Below are 17,349 nucleotides of genomic sequence, written 5' to 3' on the forward strand. Positions count from 1 at the left end.
CATCGCGTTAAATTAGTTTGTACATGTACGAATGAGCTCGGATGAATTGACTACTTGATTATAATCAAGTGGATGAATGGTCGAATTGAAATTGATCTAAACTAAATATTAAATAAGTTAGGGAGGAACTGTATTGATCGAAAACAACTAGTTTATTTTTTTCTTTATATTTAAATTTTTGGTCCGGATTGGATTAGGTTAGGTATTTTTTTGACCTAACCGAAAAGTTCGGGTTGGTTGGATTGGTAACCCATCCCAACCCGAAAGTTTTCACAACCCAACCCAACCCAACCCTCTATTTTCGGGTTAACTTTTATGTTTATTTGTCCATTTTTTCTCTTAATATTAACCTCCTACTCGGTTAACTTATTTGCTCAGATTTATGTATGGAAGCCTCGTAATTAATTATTTAATTTTTAATAGAGTTCTAATTATTTTATTCACAATTTAATATCATCTATGGTATGAAAAGTCCAAAATTATTAATGTAATCTTGAACAGTATGTGGTTGATATACAAAAGTATAATGTTCGGAGTAGTAGCTTAAAAAACTTATAGTATATAGATAATGTTCGGTGTTTTATCCTAGTAACACTATTGATATGACTCACTTTCATGTTCGAGTAATAATCTAAAGAGTCTATAGTATATAGATAATGTTGGGTGTTTTATCCTAATGACACTGTTGATGTGGCTCACTTTGTAATTGTTATAAATGACTTGATCCAAATCGTTCATTAGCAAACATGTGAGTTATGTCTTAACCAATTGAGTTATGCTCAGTTTGACACACGAACTTTACATATTTCGTTATAAATTATTTAGTATACCCAACTCGAATCAACATATTTTTGTTTTGTTTTACGTCTCGTAATTCTTCCTTCTTCCTTAGCCAGGCTTCGGTAGAGTAGCGGAGCAAGTACAAATATTAGTAGAATAGCGAAAGAATGTAATATAAACAAAGATACAGAGAACGAGTTACCTACTCTTAACGGTCAAAGTGAACCCGTCCATTCTGACTTCTAATTTGGGATGATCAAATCTCTCGAAGTAGGATTCGAACCTACGACCACGGCTATAAAACCGAAAAAAAAAAAGATGACATGTTATAAGCGTCGTAAATGGAAGGGAATTCAAATGATTGGAGGAGCCCTAACAAAGTTCTTCCAATAAATATGTAATGAATATTTAATGCATTATCTTTGTATTAACTAAGAGAGTTGAAAAATGAAATACGACACTTTGATTAAATTTTAATTAGCAAATTATTTAATATGTTTGGTGGTAGTTAAGATTAGATTTGGATAATAATAAATACAATATTTTTTATTTTAATTTATTAATTTAATAAAAATAATTTGACTTATTTATAAAAAAATTAATAAAACTATAAAATTAAAAAAAATTTGCTTATTATTCCAAATTTTATTTATTTGTATATAAATAACAATTTAGCTGCTTAATTAGTGAGATCACTTACTAAATATTTATAACACTCAATTTTTTTTCCCGATAAGGGTAAAGTTGTCCTAAGCGACTGGGAATAATTGATACACGCCGGGTAGTCACGATAGAGTTAGCTTTCACATGGTAATTGGGCCAACGTGAAATTTGTGATAATATTTTATAGACTCCATACAACGGTTCGAACTATAAATTTCTTAAAAAAAAAAAAAAAAATCTATTAAATAATGAATCCAACCATAAATTTTTTGGATTTGATTGGTTCGAATTGTTCACGTCTTTTATTTAAATTTTTTTTGTTTATAATAAAAATAAAATATTAATTCGTAAAACATCTATATATATTTATTATTTTAAAACATAAAAAAATGGGTAATTAAAGTTTAAAAATTTTAAAAGATAATTTATAAATAAAAAATAAAAATAAACTACTAATATGAGTTATATATATATATGTTATGCTTTTTTTTTCTTTTTTTAAATAAATGCAAAATATTAGAAACATTTTACAGATAAAAAATTAAAAAAAAATTACCATGCTGTAAAAATATTTAATAAAAGATTACAAGGTGAAAAAAATATTAAATAAATATGACTTTTTTTTTTTTAATTTTAAAAAACACAAACATAATCAAACAACTCTATTATAACTCTTAAAGTCATTAATCAAATAAATAGTTGACCAATAAATAAATAAATAAATAAATAAATATATATATATATTATATATCAACTGGATTACTCTGGATTGCATTTGATAAAATTTATTAATTATTGTATACGATATCGGTACTTGTAACATTTTTATATATTACTTATTGACAATGAATATTTGCATTTAGAGATGTCAACGGGGCAGGAATAGGAACATGGAAGTCTTTTCTATTTTCGTCTCTACCTCTAATTTCAATTTTCGTCCCTTCAAAATTCTCCATTTATTTTTTCGGGATCATACAAAAATTCTCTATAGGAATTCACGGTATGAGATTTAAAAAAATATATCTTTAATATATATATTTTTTAAAAAATATATTAACAAATAATTTGTGAATAGATAAATTCCATTTTCTAATATAATTTCATTTAACAAAAGTTAAACAAATAATATAATCTCGTCTTTTGTAAAATTTTGAGTAATTTTTATCTTTAATGATTTTTAAAATGAATGAATTTTTTTTTAATTTATAAAATTTGGTGGAGCTATTTGACTAAATTTGTGTGTAGTTTTATTTATTTTCATTAAATATTAATGAGTCTTTTAATAATTGTTTTTAAAATCAAATAAATTAAATAAAATATCAAACATTTTTTTTTTCCAAGTTTAAAGTGGAATTCCATGGAATTAATAATTATAAAAATTGATTTTGATAGGACATGTAAACAAAAATGATATTTTGATTGTTTCATATAATAAGCCCACTCTCGGAATAGCGCGTGGAGTTTACATCATCGTTGAGGTTTTGAAAAGTCAACAAACCTCCGCAAGAGAGAGAGGGGGAGAGTCTGTAATGTTGTTGCTGTCAATGGGTGTGAAGGAAAAGCCAAAAATATTAGTAAATTGGAAGCGCCAACTAAACCTCCTCCACTCTGACCCCGCGATGCCTTCTTTCCCCTTTCACCATTTATACCCATTTGAATCTCACTCTCCTTCTTCTTCACCACATCCAATTCATTCATTCTTCTTCTTCTTCTTCTTGTTTCTTATTTGGGTTTCTCACGAACCCATTTCTTCCACCTTGCTCTGCTTCATTCTCCCACAGGTATTGATTGTTTGCCGTTTAACTCTTTCAATTCTGTGAGTTTGGTTGATTTGTTTGATGGGTTTTGTGTGGAATTTCTTGAATGTGATTGGGTGTTTGTGATTGTGGCTTATGGTTTGGAAATGGGTAGGTGTTCGTTTGTTTGCTTGTGATGCTGTTTGTGAGCTGATGGGGAAGGATTGTGTGTGTGTTTTTCTGCTATGGTTTTGCTGCTCCTTGCTCCTTGCTGCTGCTGAAACCACAGAGCCTTCTGATGGTAAGTTTGTCTTGTCTTGTATGTTCTTTGTCTCATGAATTTGCTTGCACTTTCTTGGTTGGTTTAAAGCTAGTGTCAGTGTAACGGTCCAAGCTCCAAGCCTACCGTCGGTAGGTATTGTCCACTTTAGGCTTTCTCTTTCAGAGGTTTCCACACTCTTGTAAAGAATGTTTCATTCTCCGCTCCAACTGACGTGGGATCTCACAATCCACCCCCTTCAGTTTGAGAGAGGAACGAGTGTCAGTGAGGGTGCTGAGTCTCAAAGGGGTGGATTGTGAGATCCCATGGGAAGCTCGAAAGGGAAAGTCCAAAGAGGACAATATCTACTAGCGGTGGCTTGGACAGTTACAGTCAGTTTTGCAATGGTTTTTTTTCTTTTTCTTACTTGTTTGAATTCAAGGTTAATGTTCTCTGTAGCATGGTATATATGAAGAAGGAAGTCCGGGTATCAACTTGGGAGCTTTTGAAAGTTTGGCTACTATTGAACCAAGTTGCTAATGACTATTGTTATTGGAAATATGCCTGCATTTTGTTTCTCTTTCGTATTAATCATATAGAGTTTGAACTTTGAATGGTTTATTTAGCGCATATTGCTTAGAGAATGGGTTGAAGCTATGATGACTAAGATTTTGTGTTACACAAGCAAAACCACGAGAGTTTATGCTCAAAGTGGACGATATCATACCATTGTGGAGAGTCGTAATTCCTAACATGGTATCAGAGCCATGTACTTAACTTAGCCATGTCAATAGAATCCTCAAATGTCGAACAAAGAAATTGTGAGCCTCGAAGATGTAGTCAAAAAGTGACTCAAGTGTCGAATAAGGGTGTAGTTTGTTTGAGAGTTTCAGAGAAAGGAGTCGAGCCTCAGTTAAGGAGAGACTATTCAAGGGCTCCATAGGCCGTAGGAGAGGCTCTATGGTGTACTTTGTTCGAGGGGAGGATTGTTGGGAGGGAGTCCCACGTCGGCTAATTAAGGGGATAATCATCTCCATTGGTATGAGACCTTTTGGAGACCCCAAAAGCAAATCCATGAGAGTTTATGCTCAAAGTGGACAATATCATATCACGGTGGAGAGTCGTAGCGAACACTTACAAATTAAATAAATAAAAAGTTGGTTGTGCTTTATATGTCTACAAAACAATGATATCATGTACAATTCATAAGCATGTGATCTTGGAAATAAGTTGAATACCCTCCATATTTGCTCCCTGTAGTGAGATGAGTTCTTTGATAATCTTTTATGTATCTGCAGTTGCTGCATTGCTAGCAATAAAGAGGAGTCTAATTGATCCTATGGATCACCTTAAAAACTGGACTATGGGAGATCCTTGCATTGTTGGTTGGACTGGAGTGGTATGCAACTCTATCAATGGAACTGTTGGGAACTTGCGTGTCAAAGAACTGTATGTTTTGTCCAGCACTCTCCCCTTCCTTTACTAATACTTCTTTATTTTCCCCATGTCGGATCTACGAGAGACTCACAAGTATTCCACATCAGTTACAGAGGGGAACGAAGCATTCCTTATAAGGGTGTGGAAACCTCTCCCTAGCAGACGCATTTTAAAACCGCGAGGCCGATGGTGATACGTAATGGGTCAAAGCGAACAATGTCTACTAGTGGTGAGCTTGGGTTGTTACAAATAGTATTAAAGCCAAACACAGAACGGTGTGCTAGCAAGGACATTGGGCGCCCCAAGAGGGTTGGTTTGTGAGATCCCTCGTCGGTTGGAGAGGGGAATGAAATATTTTTTATAAGGGTGTGGAAAGCTCTCCCTAGTAGACGCGTTTTAAAATCGTAAGCCTGATGGCGACACGTAACGGGCTAAAGTGGATAATATCTGCTAGCGGTGAGCTTGAGTTGTTACAAATGGTATCAGAGCCAGATACCGAGCGTTGTGCTAGTGAGGACGTTGGGCCCCCAAGAGGGGTGGACTGTGAGATCCCACATCAGTTGGAGAGGGGAACGAAACATTCCTTATAAGGGTGTGGAAACCTCTCCCTAGCAGACGCATTTTATAACCGTGAGACTGACGGTGATATGTAATGGGTCAAAGCGAACAATGTCTACTAGCGGTGGACTTGGGTTGTTACAAATGGTATCAGAGCCAAACACTGAGCGGTGTGCTAGCAAGGACATTGGGCCCTCAAGGGGGTTGGATTGTGAGATCCCACATCGGTTGGAGAGGGGAACAAAATATTTTTTATAAGGGTGTGGAAAACTCTCCCTAGTAGACACGTTTTAAAACCGTAAGATTGACAGCGACACGTAACGGGCTAAAGCGGATAATATCTGCTAGTGGTGAGCTTGGGCTGTTACAAATAGTATCAAAGCCAGATACCGAGCGGTGTGCTAGCAAGGACGTTGGGCCCTCAAGGTGGGTAGATTATGAGATCCCACATCGGTTGGAGAGGGGAACGAAACATTCCTTATAAGGGTGTGGAAACCTCTCCCTAGTAAACGTGTTTTAAAACTGTGAGGCCGACGGTAATATGTTACAGGCCAAAGCAGACAATATCTACTAGCGGTGGGCTTAAGCTGTTACATTAAAAACACAATTGAAAACACAAAAGAATGATGGTGGCTTAAACAATGTTGTGCTTTGGTAACACACATGGTATATAGGTATTGCAATGTATTACATTTGATTTTCCCCTTTTGTTGCAGCCATCTATTGAATCAGAACCTATCTGGAAACTTAGCCCCTGAGATCAGCCAATTGTCTCAACTTGAGAAGTTGTGAGTAATTGACAATGAAATTGGTATCTTGAAGAAAATTCCATTGTTCTATTCATACTTTCCTAAGCTTTCTTTCTGGTAATGATTTTCTTCTCTTGGTTTATCCTGGAAGAGATTTCATGTGGAATGACTTAACTGGTTCAATTCCGAAGGAGATTGGCAGTCTTAGGTTCCTGAGACTATTGTAAGTTAAATCTCACTGAATTTCTTCTTAGTTTATTTCTTTCATCTGTAGAAATTTCATAAGTTACTATATTAAATTACTTCTACTTATTGTTAAAGATCATTGCAGCAAGAGAACCTAAACGATCTCTCAGCTTTTTTGTGATTATCCTCTTTCTTTCTTATTACCAACATTTGGGCTTTGTTTATGTTACTCTTCGTATGAGAGAGAGATCTCACGTTGGTTGGAGAGGGGAACGAAACATGCCTTATAAGGATGTAGAAACCTCTCCCTAGCAAACGCGTATTAAAACTATGAGGGGGATGTTGATACGTAATGGGTTAAAGCGGAAAATATTTGTTAGCGGTGGGGTTGGACTGTTACAAATGGTATCAGAGCCAGTTATTGGGCTGTGTGCTAGTGAGGACGCTGGGCCCTCAAGGGGGTGGATTGTGAGATCTCGCGTTGGTTGGAGAGGGGAACGAAACATTTCTTAAAAGGGTGTGGAAATCTCTCCCTAGCAGACACATTTTAAAACTGTGAGGCTGACGACGATATGTAACGACCAAAGTGGACAATATCTGTTAGCGGTGAGGTTGGATTGTTACAAATGGTATTAGAGCTAGTCACTGGGTGGTGGCCAGCGAGGACGTTGGCCTCTAAGGGGGGTGGATTATGAGATTCCACATAAGTTGGAGGGGTGAACGAAACATTCCTTATAACGGTGTGGAAACCTCTCCCTAGCAAACGCGTTTTTAAATTGTGAGGCTGATGACGATACGTAAGGCCAAAGCGGACAATATCTGCTAGCGGTGGGTATTAGAGCTAGTCATTGGGTGGTATGCCAGCGAGGACGCCGGCCCCCAAGGGGGGTGGATTGTGAGATTCAAAGCGAACAATGTCTACTAGTGGTGAGCTTGGGTTGTTACAAATAGTATTAAAGCCAAACACAGAACGGTGTGCTAGCAAGGACATTGGGCGCCCCAAGAGGGTTGGTTTGTGAGATCCCTCGTCGGTTGGAGAGGGGAATGAAATATTTTTTATAAGGGTGTGGAAAGCTCTCCCTAGTAGACGCGTTTTAAAATCGTAAGCCTGATGGCGACACGTAACGGGCTAAAGTGGATAATATCTGCTAGCGGTGAGCTTGAGTTGTTACAAATGGTATCAGAGCCAGATACCGAGCGTTGTGCTAGTGAGGACGTTGGGCCCCCAAGAGGGGTGGACTGTGAGATCCCACATCAGTTGGAGAGGGGAACGAAACATTCCTTATAAGGGTGTGGAAACCTCTCCCTAGCAGACGCATTTTATAACCGTGAGACTGACGGTGATATGTAATGGGTCAAAGCGAACAATGTCTACTAGCGGTGGACTTGGGTTGTTACAAATGGTATCAGAGCCAAACACTGAGCGGTGTGCTAGCAAGGACATTGGGCCCTCAAGGGGGTTGGATTGTGAGATCCCACATCGGTTGGAGAGGGGAACAAAATATTTTTTATAAGGGTGTGGAAAACTCTCCCTAGTAGACACGTTTTAAAACCGTAAGATTGACAGCGACACGTAACGGGCTAAAGCGGATAATATCTGCTAGTGGTGAGCTTGGGCTGTTACAAATAGTATCAAAGCCAGATACCGAGCGGTGTGCTAGCAAGGACGTTGGGCCCTCAAGGTGGGTAGATTATGAGATCCCACATCGGTTGGAGAGGGGAACGAAACATTCCTTATAAGGGTGTGGAAACCTCTCCCTAGTAAACGTGTTTTAAAACTGTGAGGCCGACGGTAATATGTTACAGGCCAAAGCAGACAATATCTACTAGCGGTGGGCTTAAGCTGTTACATTAAAAACACAATTGAAAACACAAAAGAATGATGGTGGCTTAAACAATGTTGTGCTTTGGTAACACACATGGTATATAGGTATTGCAATGTATTACATTTGATTTTCCCCTTTTGTTGCAGCCATCTATTGAATCAGAACCTATCTGGAAACTTAGCCCCTGAGATCAGCCAATTGTCTCAACTTGAGAAGTTGTGAGTAATTGACAATGAAATTGGTATCTTGAAGAAAATTCCATTGTTCTATTCATACTTTCCTAAGCTTTCTTTCTGGTAATGATTTTCTTCTCTTGGTTTATCCTGGAAGAGATTTCATGTGGAATGACTTAACTGGTTCAATTCCGAAGGAGATTGGCAGTCTTAGGTTCCTGAGACTATTGTAAGTTAAATCTCACTGAATTTCTTCTTAGTTTATTTCTTTCATCTGTAGAAATTTCATAAGTTACTATATTAAATTACTTCTACTTATTGTTAAAGATCATTGCAGCAAGAGAACCTACACGATCTCAGCTTTTTTGTGATTATCCTTTTTCTTTCTTATTACCAACATTTGGGCTTTGTTTCTGTTACTCTTCGTATGAGAGAGATCTCACGTCAGTTGGAGAGGGGAATGAAACATTCCTTATAAGGGTGTAGAAACCTCTCCCTAGCAAACGCGTTTTAAAACTATGAGGGGATGGTGATACGTAATGGGTTAAAGCGGACAATATTTGCTAGCAGTGGGGTTGGACTGTTACAAATGGTGTCAGAGCCAGTTATTGGGCGGTGTGCTAGTGAGGACGCTGGGCCCTCAAGGGGGTGGATTGTGAGATCTCGCGTCGGTTGGAGAGGGGAACGAAACATTTCTAATAAGGGTGTGGAAACCTCTCCCTAGCAAACGTGTTTTAAAACTGTGAGGTTGACGATGGTATGTAACGACCAAAGTGGACAATATCTGTTAGCGGTGAGGTTGGATTGTTACAAATGGTATTAGAGCTAGTCACTGGGTGGTGGCTAGCGAGGACGTTGGCCTCTAAGGGGGGTGGATTATGAGATTCCACATAAGTTGGAGAGGTGAACGAAACATTCCTTATAAGGGTGTGGAAACCTCTCCCTAGCAAACGCGTTTTTAAACTGTGAGACTGATGACGATACGTAACGGCCAAAGCGTACAATATCTGCTAGCGGTGGGTATTAGAGCTAGTCATTGGGTGGTATGCCGGCGAGGACGCCGGCCCCCAAGGGGGGTGGATTGTGAGATTCCACATCAGTTGGAGAGGTGTGGAGACCTCTCCTTAAGAGATGCATTTTAAAACATGAGGCTGACAACGATACGTAACGGGTCAAAGTAGACAATATCTGCAAGCAGTGGGGTTGGGTTGTTACAAATGGTATCTAAGCCAGTCACTGGGTGGTGTGCCAGCGAGGACGCTGGCCCCTAAGGAGGGTGGATTGTGAGATCTCACATTAGTTGGAGAGGGGAACGAAACATTCCTTATAAAGGTGTGGAAACCTCTCCTTAGCAGACACGTTTTAAAACCGTGAGGCTAACGACGATACGTAACGGGCCAAAGCGGACAATATTTGGGGTTGAGCTTGAATTTACATTGAATTTTAGTAAAAGAGGAAAGCTTGGTAGAATTACTTTGTTCATTGTGTGTGTGAGAGAGAGATAAAATAACTACTTTTGATCTTAGTTTCTTCCAAATCTAACAGTTTGAACGTTTTTGGTGCAGACTCTTAAATGGAAATAAACTATCTGGTTCTCTTCCAGATGAGCTTGGTAATCTTACAAAACTCATCCGATTCCAAGTAGATGAGAATCAACTTTCAGGGCCAATCCCAAAATCATATGCTAACTTGACCAATCTGAAGCACATGTGAGTGTATCTTCATCTCTTTTTCAATGTAAGTTGCCCCAAACAACAGTCTTTTCCCCCTCATTTCTTTGTTTACTTTGCAGCCACTTCAATAACAACACACTCAGTGGTCAAATTCCATCTGAGCTTTCCACATTACCCAAGCTTATTCACTTGTGAGTATTATTTAAGTTATTTGATATGTATGGAGGTGATCAATAAAACATTTCTTATCCAAAAATGTGTGTATATGGAAGTGATGGTGGACATACTTCCTATGATGTTTTTTTGTTCTCAACAGGCTTTTGGATAACAATAAATTGTCGGGTTCTCTGCCACCGGAACTTTCGAGCTTGCCAGTTATAAGCATTCTGTAAGTTCACTTTCATTCTACGAGCAAGTTTCTTTTAGCACATTCAAAATTATGTTACAAGTGTTAGGATCGCACAACAACGCACACACTCGATCAAGATGAACACAAAGAACAAGAGAGAGAAAATGCAAGGAGGAATATTGGCTATAACTTCAGGTATGTACACCGAGAGAGAATATAGAGAATGAAGAAAGTACATTTTGAAAGCACCGACTAAGGGATATATATATGGTTTCAGTTTACTATATATAACTTTAACTAAATATCATATCCCAACAATAAGAACACTCGAGCACACAGGCTTAGAGAACACTAAGTGGTGTCAACATTTCGAAAAAGTGACTCCAATTGTTTACAATTAAAAAGTATCACAAAATCCCAAAGCCCCTATACACTAAGATCTACATATAGAGGCAATTACGTGCACAACGCTCCTAATCTCTTCCCGTGAAACTTCAGCATCATAAGTTAAGGAGTAGCTTTCCTGTTTAAAAGAGCAAGCTCGTTTGAGCATTGGAGGATATTCAATGTACGTTAACGCACATCAACGCACACCCTCGTTCTAGATGAACACAAACAACAAAAGAGAAAAAATGGAAAGAGGAATATTGGCTAAAGGTTTATATTGATGACTTCAGGTATATATAGTAAGAGAGAATACAGAGAACACAAGAAGTACATTTTCAAAGCACCGTCTAAGGGTATATATATGGTTTAGCTTACTATATATAACTTTACCAAATATAACTATCTACCATATATAGCTTCGCAGATATACCCTTTTAACTAGTTATATAGGAACTAAAGATATATCTATATTAGATGTTAACTAGTTAAATAGGAACTAAAGATATATCTAATCCGCTCTAGTTCACCTACTTCTCCAAATACGGATACTCCTCCATGAGCTTTGGTCCATATCTGGGTCAATCCCAGCAAAGACATCTCTGAACAAGGTTCTAGCACTAGAACGCCCCTGTTGACGATCCTTATTATTATCTATTATTATTTTACTTGATCACATTGTCATATGTTGTTGGTCGTTTATAGTTTCCATTATGTTCCTTTTTTTTGTTATATTTTCACTTCTATGCTGTCCTTGGCAGGCAACTTGATAACAACAACTTGGAAGGAGAAATTCCAGCATCTTATGAAAATTTTTCTACATTAGTGAAATTGTAAGTGTTCCTTTCGGTTTGCACCTTCCATGCAACCCTTAAAAATTTTGCTCTCTAAATGGACGTGTTTTAATTTTTACATGCATACACCGTTAGGAATCACGGCTCTCTCCATGGTATGATATTGTCCACTTTAAGCATAAACTCTGATGGTTTTGCTTTAGATTTTCCCAAAAGGCCTCATACCAATGGAGATTCAACCCCTTAATTAGCCGATGTGGGACTCCTCTCCCAACAATCCTCTCCTCGAACAAAGTACACCATAGAGCCTCCTCTGGGGCCTATGGAGCTCTCGAACAACCCCCCCTTAATCGAGGCTAGACTCCTTCTCTGGAGCCCTCGAACAAAGTACACCCTTTGTTCGATACTTGAGTTAGTTTTGACTACACCTTCGAGACTCACAACTTCTTTGTTCAAATTTTGATGATTCTATTGACATGACTCTGATACCATGCTAGGAATCACAACTCTCTCGAATGGTATGATATTGTCCCACTCTCATGGTTTTGCTATTGGTTTTCCAAAAGGCCTCATACCAACGGAGATGTATTCCTTATAAATCTATGATCAACCCCTTAATTAGCCGATGTGGGACTCCTCTCCCTACAATCCTCAACATACACTTCAACAGGAATCATGTTCTTTGTTTATTCTTACCTTATCCACTCTAAAGGTTATTAGACATGAAGATTATCGATTAAGATTCGAATCCTTCATGAGTAAATTTTCGACAAATCATGAACTACCAATAGGCTTCGTAAATCTTCTCGAAGGGGGCTAATGCTTTTGTCCCATCACCATGGTTCTTGCAGAAGTCTTAGGAATTGCGGCTTGGAGGGACAGATTCTTAATTTTAGCAAGAATGCAAACCTCAGTTACTTGTAAGTTACAGGATCTCTATAGGTGTTTACTTTTGCTTCTTCTTTTGGCTAATGATCATTGCTATGATATTTTCTACTTTGCTTGTTCTACAGGGATCTTAGCTGGAACCATTTTACTGGACCCATACCACCATATAACCTCTCTTCTCAAATGACAACGATGTATGCCATTTATTGATGTTGAATTATCAATTAGTACTTGTTGAGGATTGTCGGGAGAGGAGTACCATGTTAGCTAATTAAGGGGTTGGTCATGGGTTTATAAGTAAGGAACGCTATCTCCATTGGTACGAGGTCTTTTGGGAACCAAAAGCAAAGCCATGAGAGCTTACGCTCAAAGTGGACAATACCATACCATTGTGGAGAGTCGTGGTTCCTAACAGTACTTGCATCGGTTCTGATGAGTTTTCTCGTGCTTAACAAATCCATTTATGTTGTAGAATTTTGTCACACAACCAGCTGAATGGATCTATCCCCAGCAGTTTCTCCGGTCTTCCTGCCCTCCAGAAACTGTAAGATTGTATCTGATATCAATGCATGGTTTTACAAATGTTTTCATGACAAAATGGCTATGTTTGTCAAAGCATCTGATCTTGTCAATGACTGTTCCTTGCAGGTCACTTGAGAACAACACTCTAAATGGTTCTGTGCCTTCATCTCTATGGGAGAAAGTGGTCTTCAATTCGAGTGCTCGACTTTTACTGTAAATCCTTGAGCAAAAATATAGGATAGGAATTTGAGACGTTGTTGGAGTGCCATTCCTTTTTTTTTTTCCTGTTCTTGAGAGAGTGAGATCTGATGACGTTTCTATTTAATGAATGATCACTTCCTTTTCTTTTTAATTCAGTGATCTTCGGGACAATTCATTTTCTGGCATTTCCGGAAGCACGAACCCTCCAGTTAATGTCACTCTAAGGTATGCATTTTACTCAATGCGCAGGTTCTTCTATTGGCTTTGATGTCCATGAAAGCCTATCTTTTGTAGGCATGCATTATATGTCTTGGCCACATCAAACTGTAGGTGCTATCATAGGAAAGTACTGTTAATAGGCCCTGTCGAGACGAGAATGAGTTATCTTTTTCTTTAGAAGTTTACCTGATGTCTTATACTGTAATAGCCCAAGCCCAAGCGCACCGTTAGTAGATATTGTCCTCTTTGGGCTTTCCCTTTCGGGCTTCCCCTCAAGGTTTTTCGGGTTTTCCACACCCTTATAAAGAATGTTTCGTTCTCTTTCCCAACCGATGTGGGATCTCATAATCCACCCTCTTTAAGGCCCAACGTCTTTGCTGGCACTCGTTCCCTTCTCCAATTGATGTGGGACCCCCCAATCCACCCCCCTTCGAGGCCCAGCGTCCTTGCTGGCACACCGCCTCGTGTCCACCCCCCTTCGGGGCTCATCCTCCTTGCTGGCACATCACCCAGTGCTTGAGTCTATACCATTTGTAATGCTCAAGTCTACCGCTAGCAGATATTGTCTTCTCTGGACTTTCCCTTTCGGGCTTCCTCTCAAGGTTTTTAAAACGTGTATGCTAGGGAGAGGTTTCCACACCCTTATAAAAAATGTTTCGTTCTCTTCCCCAACCGATGTGGGATCTCACATATAAACACAATATATCGTAAATACCCTGTATTTTTCTTTTTCCTAATGTCTTTTTGTCCAAAATGTAAGTTTCTGCATGTATTATATGCATGCCTGGAATTCAAATGTCTGAGTTAATCATTTTGTCTATGTTAAATCTTGAAAGAGTTCTTTGGCTTCTTATTTTCAGAAAGCTGCTTTCTATAATCCTCATTCAACCATGTTTGATTCTGCAGGCTTGAAGGCAATCCATTCTGCCTAAATTTAAGAGGACAGAACTCTAAGTTGTTCTGTGCATCAAAAACTGTAGATGATGGGTTGTTTAGAAGCTCGAGCACCTTCAACGAATCATGTCCAGTCAGAGGTTGTCCAACAGATGTTTTTTTCGAATACGTGCCAGACGCCCCAGATCCATGCTTTTGTGCAGCACCCCTTGGGATAGGATATAGGCTAAAGAGTCCAAGTTTTTCCTACTTTCCTCCATACAAATATTCATTTCAAGAATATGTGACAAAGGAACTCACTTTGGATAAGTATCAATTGTCGATCGATTCATACGATTGGGAAGGATCTCGTATGAGGATGTATCTTAAGATTTTCCCATTATTTGATAGTGGTTCTCACTTGTTGAATGACAATGAGGTGCTTCAAATTACAGAAAAATTTATGTCATGGAATTTTACTCGTAATGACCTCTTTGGCCCGTACGAGCTTCTCAACTTCACATTCCCCAACCGTTCTCAGACCAGTATGCATTTTGTTTTGCAATATTCCTTTTAAATAACGGTGCTCAACTGGCCTTGTTCTGTTTTAACCTTTCAAGTTTATCAGTGCAGTCACTCTCCCTAGAGAGAAGGTGGGGATTGGTGAAGGCATCTTGGCTGCCATTATAGTTGGATCTGTCACCTGTGTTGTTTTGATTGTAGCAGTGGTCATACTTCTGTTCACTAGGCGTTCGAGTAGCCATAACAATTTGTCAAGGAAAAACTTCTGTAAGTATGATAGAACTGACGATCGAATTAATCTCTGATGATTATGACATAAAGTGCTCGAAAATTTGCTTTCGTTACAGCTTCGGTGATCGGTATGAAGATTGATGGTGTAAAAGCATTTTCATTCAAAGAAATGCAATCAGCTACTGGATATTTCAACTGTTCATCTCAAGTAGGCCATGGAGGATATGGCAAGGTCTATAAAGGCATATTGTCTGATAATTCAGTTGTCGCTATCAAACGTGCAGAAGAAGGATCGTTGCAAGGCCAAAAAGAATTCTTGACGGAGATACACCTCTTATCACGAGTTCATCACCGAAATCTAGTTTCGCTAATCGGATATTGTGATGAAGAAGGGGAACAAGTATGTTTCTTGGTTGCTTGGTTTCTTTGTTTTATTTCATTTAGGTCCTATGATGATCTCTTGGGGCTAGCCATTGAGCTTATGAATGTCATTAAATCATGTCACTGACTACATATGTTGATATCAACTTCTAAAGTCAGACAAGGTTTTTTTGAAGAGTTCTATGAATTGAAGACAAAGTAGTAAGCCAGTTGCTATGCTTTTCATTGATTTATTTCGTTCTGTCGTTCTGCAGATGCTGGTTTACGAGTTTATGTCGAACGGGACTTTGCGCGACTGGATTTCTGGTTGTGAATTTTCTGGTATTGGCCTCAGCTAATATCTTATTTGTTCTGAACCTTGATCTATTCTACATGTTCATGGCTTCCATTATATGCTTCATTACAAATTCTCTTGGGGCTGAAAATTATGGTGGTCACCTATGTGCCCCATGGATCCATATATATAGACATATATAAGTTGTAGGTACTAGTTTCTAGTTATCTTAAGAATGGTAGTTGCTGAAGTGACTGATAAACATAGACATTGAGTTCATTATAACCTTCATTTCATATGAAGGCCTTTGTGTATAGGTTTATCTGTTTGGCTTCTAGATGATTTGGGTTGAAGTCTTTCTCTAATGACTAGACTTGATGTCAGATTCCACCTCGGTTGGAGAGGAGAACGATAAGAACGCTTATTCCTAAGGGGGGTGGATTGTGAGATCTCATATCGGTTGGAGAGGGGAACGATGCATTCCTTATAAGGGTGTAGAAACCTCTCCCTAGCAGACGCGTTTTAAAACTTTGAAGGGAAGCCTGAAAGAGAAAGCTCAAAGAGGACAATATCTGCTGAACTGTTATAAATGGTATCAGAGCCGCTCGACGTGTGCCAGCAAGGACACTGGGCCTCCAAAGGGTTGGATTTTGAGATACCACATCGGTTGGAGGGGAAACAAAGCCAGTCACCGAGCGGTGTGCCAGTGAGGATGCTGGCCCCCCAAGGGGTGGATTTGAGATCCCACATCAGTTGGGGAGGGGAACGATGCATTCCTTATAAGGGTGTGGAAACCTCTCTCTAGTAGACGTGTTTTAAAACCTTGAGGGTAAACCTAAAAGAGAAAGCCCAAAGAAGACAATATCTGCTAGCGGTGGGCTTGGACTGTTACAAATGATAGTATCAGAGCCAGTCATCGAGCGGGGTGCCAGCGAGGACACTGGGCCTCCAAGGGGGTGGATTGTGAGATCCCACATTGATTGGAGAGAGGAACGATGAGGATGCTAGGCCCCCAAAGAGGGTGGACTGTGAAATCCCATCTCGGTTGTAGAGGGGAACGATGCATCCCTTATAAGGGTGTTGAAAGGACGCTAGGCCTCCAGGAGGGTGGATTGTGAGATCCCACATCGGTTGGAGAGGGGAACGATGCGTTACTTATAAGGGTGTGGAAATCTCTCCCTAGCAGACGTATTTTAAAACCTTGAGGGGAAGCCCGAAAGAGAAACCCCAAAAAGGACAAGATTGTTTGGTTCTTGTTTGTAGTTTTCAGCTTTGCATCTGATATTTTAGTTCTATCATTAACTTGTACTGTTCTATGGCAGCCAAAACTGCAGTAAACCTGAACTTTCGTAGGAGATTACAAATTGCATTGGGTTCAGCTAAAGGTATACTCTATCTCCATACTGAAGCAAATCCTCCTATATATCACCGAGACATAAAATCTAGAAACATACTCCTCGACGCCAAGCTCACTGCCAAAGTCGCTGATTTCGGACTGTCACGTCTTGCTCCCGATCTCGACTATGAAGGGGACGCTTCTGGACATGTATCTACTGTTGTGAAGGGTACTCCGGTAAGTCTATCTCGACGAACATGGTCTATATAAAGCATGCAAAATTTATGGGATTGTCTGGTGATGATTTCTAGTCTAGCTTACCTTTCGAAAAGGAA

The 17,349-nt window shown here is 39.0% G+C and overlaps 1 protein-coding gene across 1 annotated transcript; it reads left to right on the forward strand.

Moving 5' to 3' along the window:
• Window positions 1-2,973: 2,973 nt before the first annotated feature.
• LOC111785579 (probable LRR receptor-like serine/threonine-protein kinase At1g06840) lies at window positions 2,974-17,251 on the forward strand (the record flags this gene model as incomplete). The annotated part of the gene is made up of 19 exons (XM_023665979.1): window positions 2,974-3,224; window positions 3,355-3,480; window positions 4,737-4,887; window positions 6,150-6,221; window positions 6,334-6,405; window positions 9,933-10,076; window positions 10,160-10,231; window positions 10,357-10,428; window positions 11,535-11,606; window positions 12,419-12,487; window positions 12,581-12,649; window positions 12,928-12,999; window positions 13,104-13,190; window positions 13,335-13,403; window positions 14,304-14,815; window positions 14,904-15,059; window positions 15,140-15,423; window positions 15,659-15,725; window positions 17,001-17,251. Coding segments are annotated over exons 2-19 (2,379 nt in total), but the record flags the coding sequence as incomplete, so codon positions are not given.
• Window positions 17,252-17,349: the final 98 nt, after the last annotated feature.

The sequence above is a fragment of the Cucurbita pepo genome, unplaced genomic scaffold (genome assembly GCF_002806865.2).
Source record: "Cucurbita pepo subsp. pepo cultivar mu-cu-16 unplaced genomic scaffold, ASM280686v2 Cp4.1_scaffold000588, whole genome shotgun sequence".
Classification (NCBI taxonomy): Eukaryota; Viridiplantae; Streptophyta; class Magnoliopsida; order Cucurbitales; family Cucurbitaceae; genus Cucurbita; species Cucurbita pepo.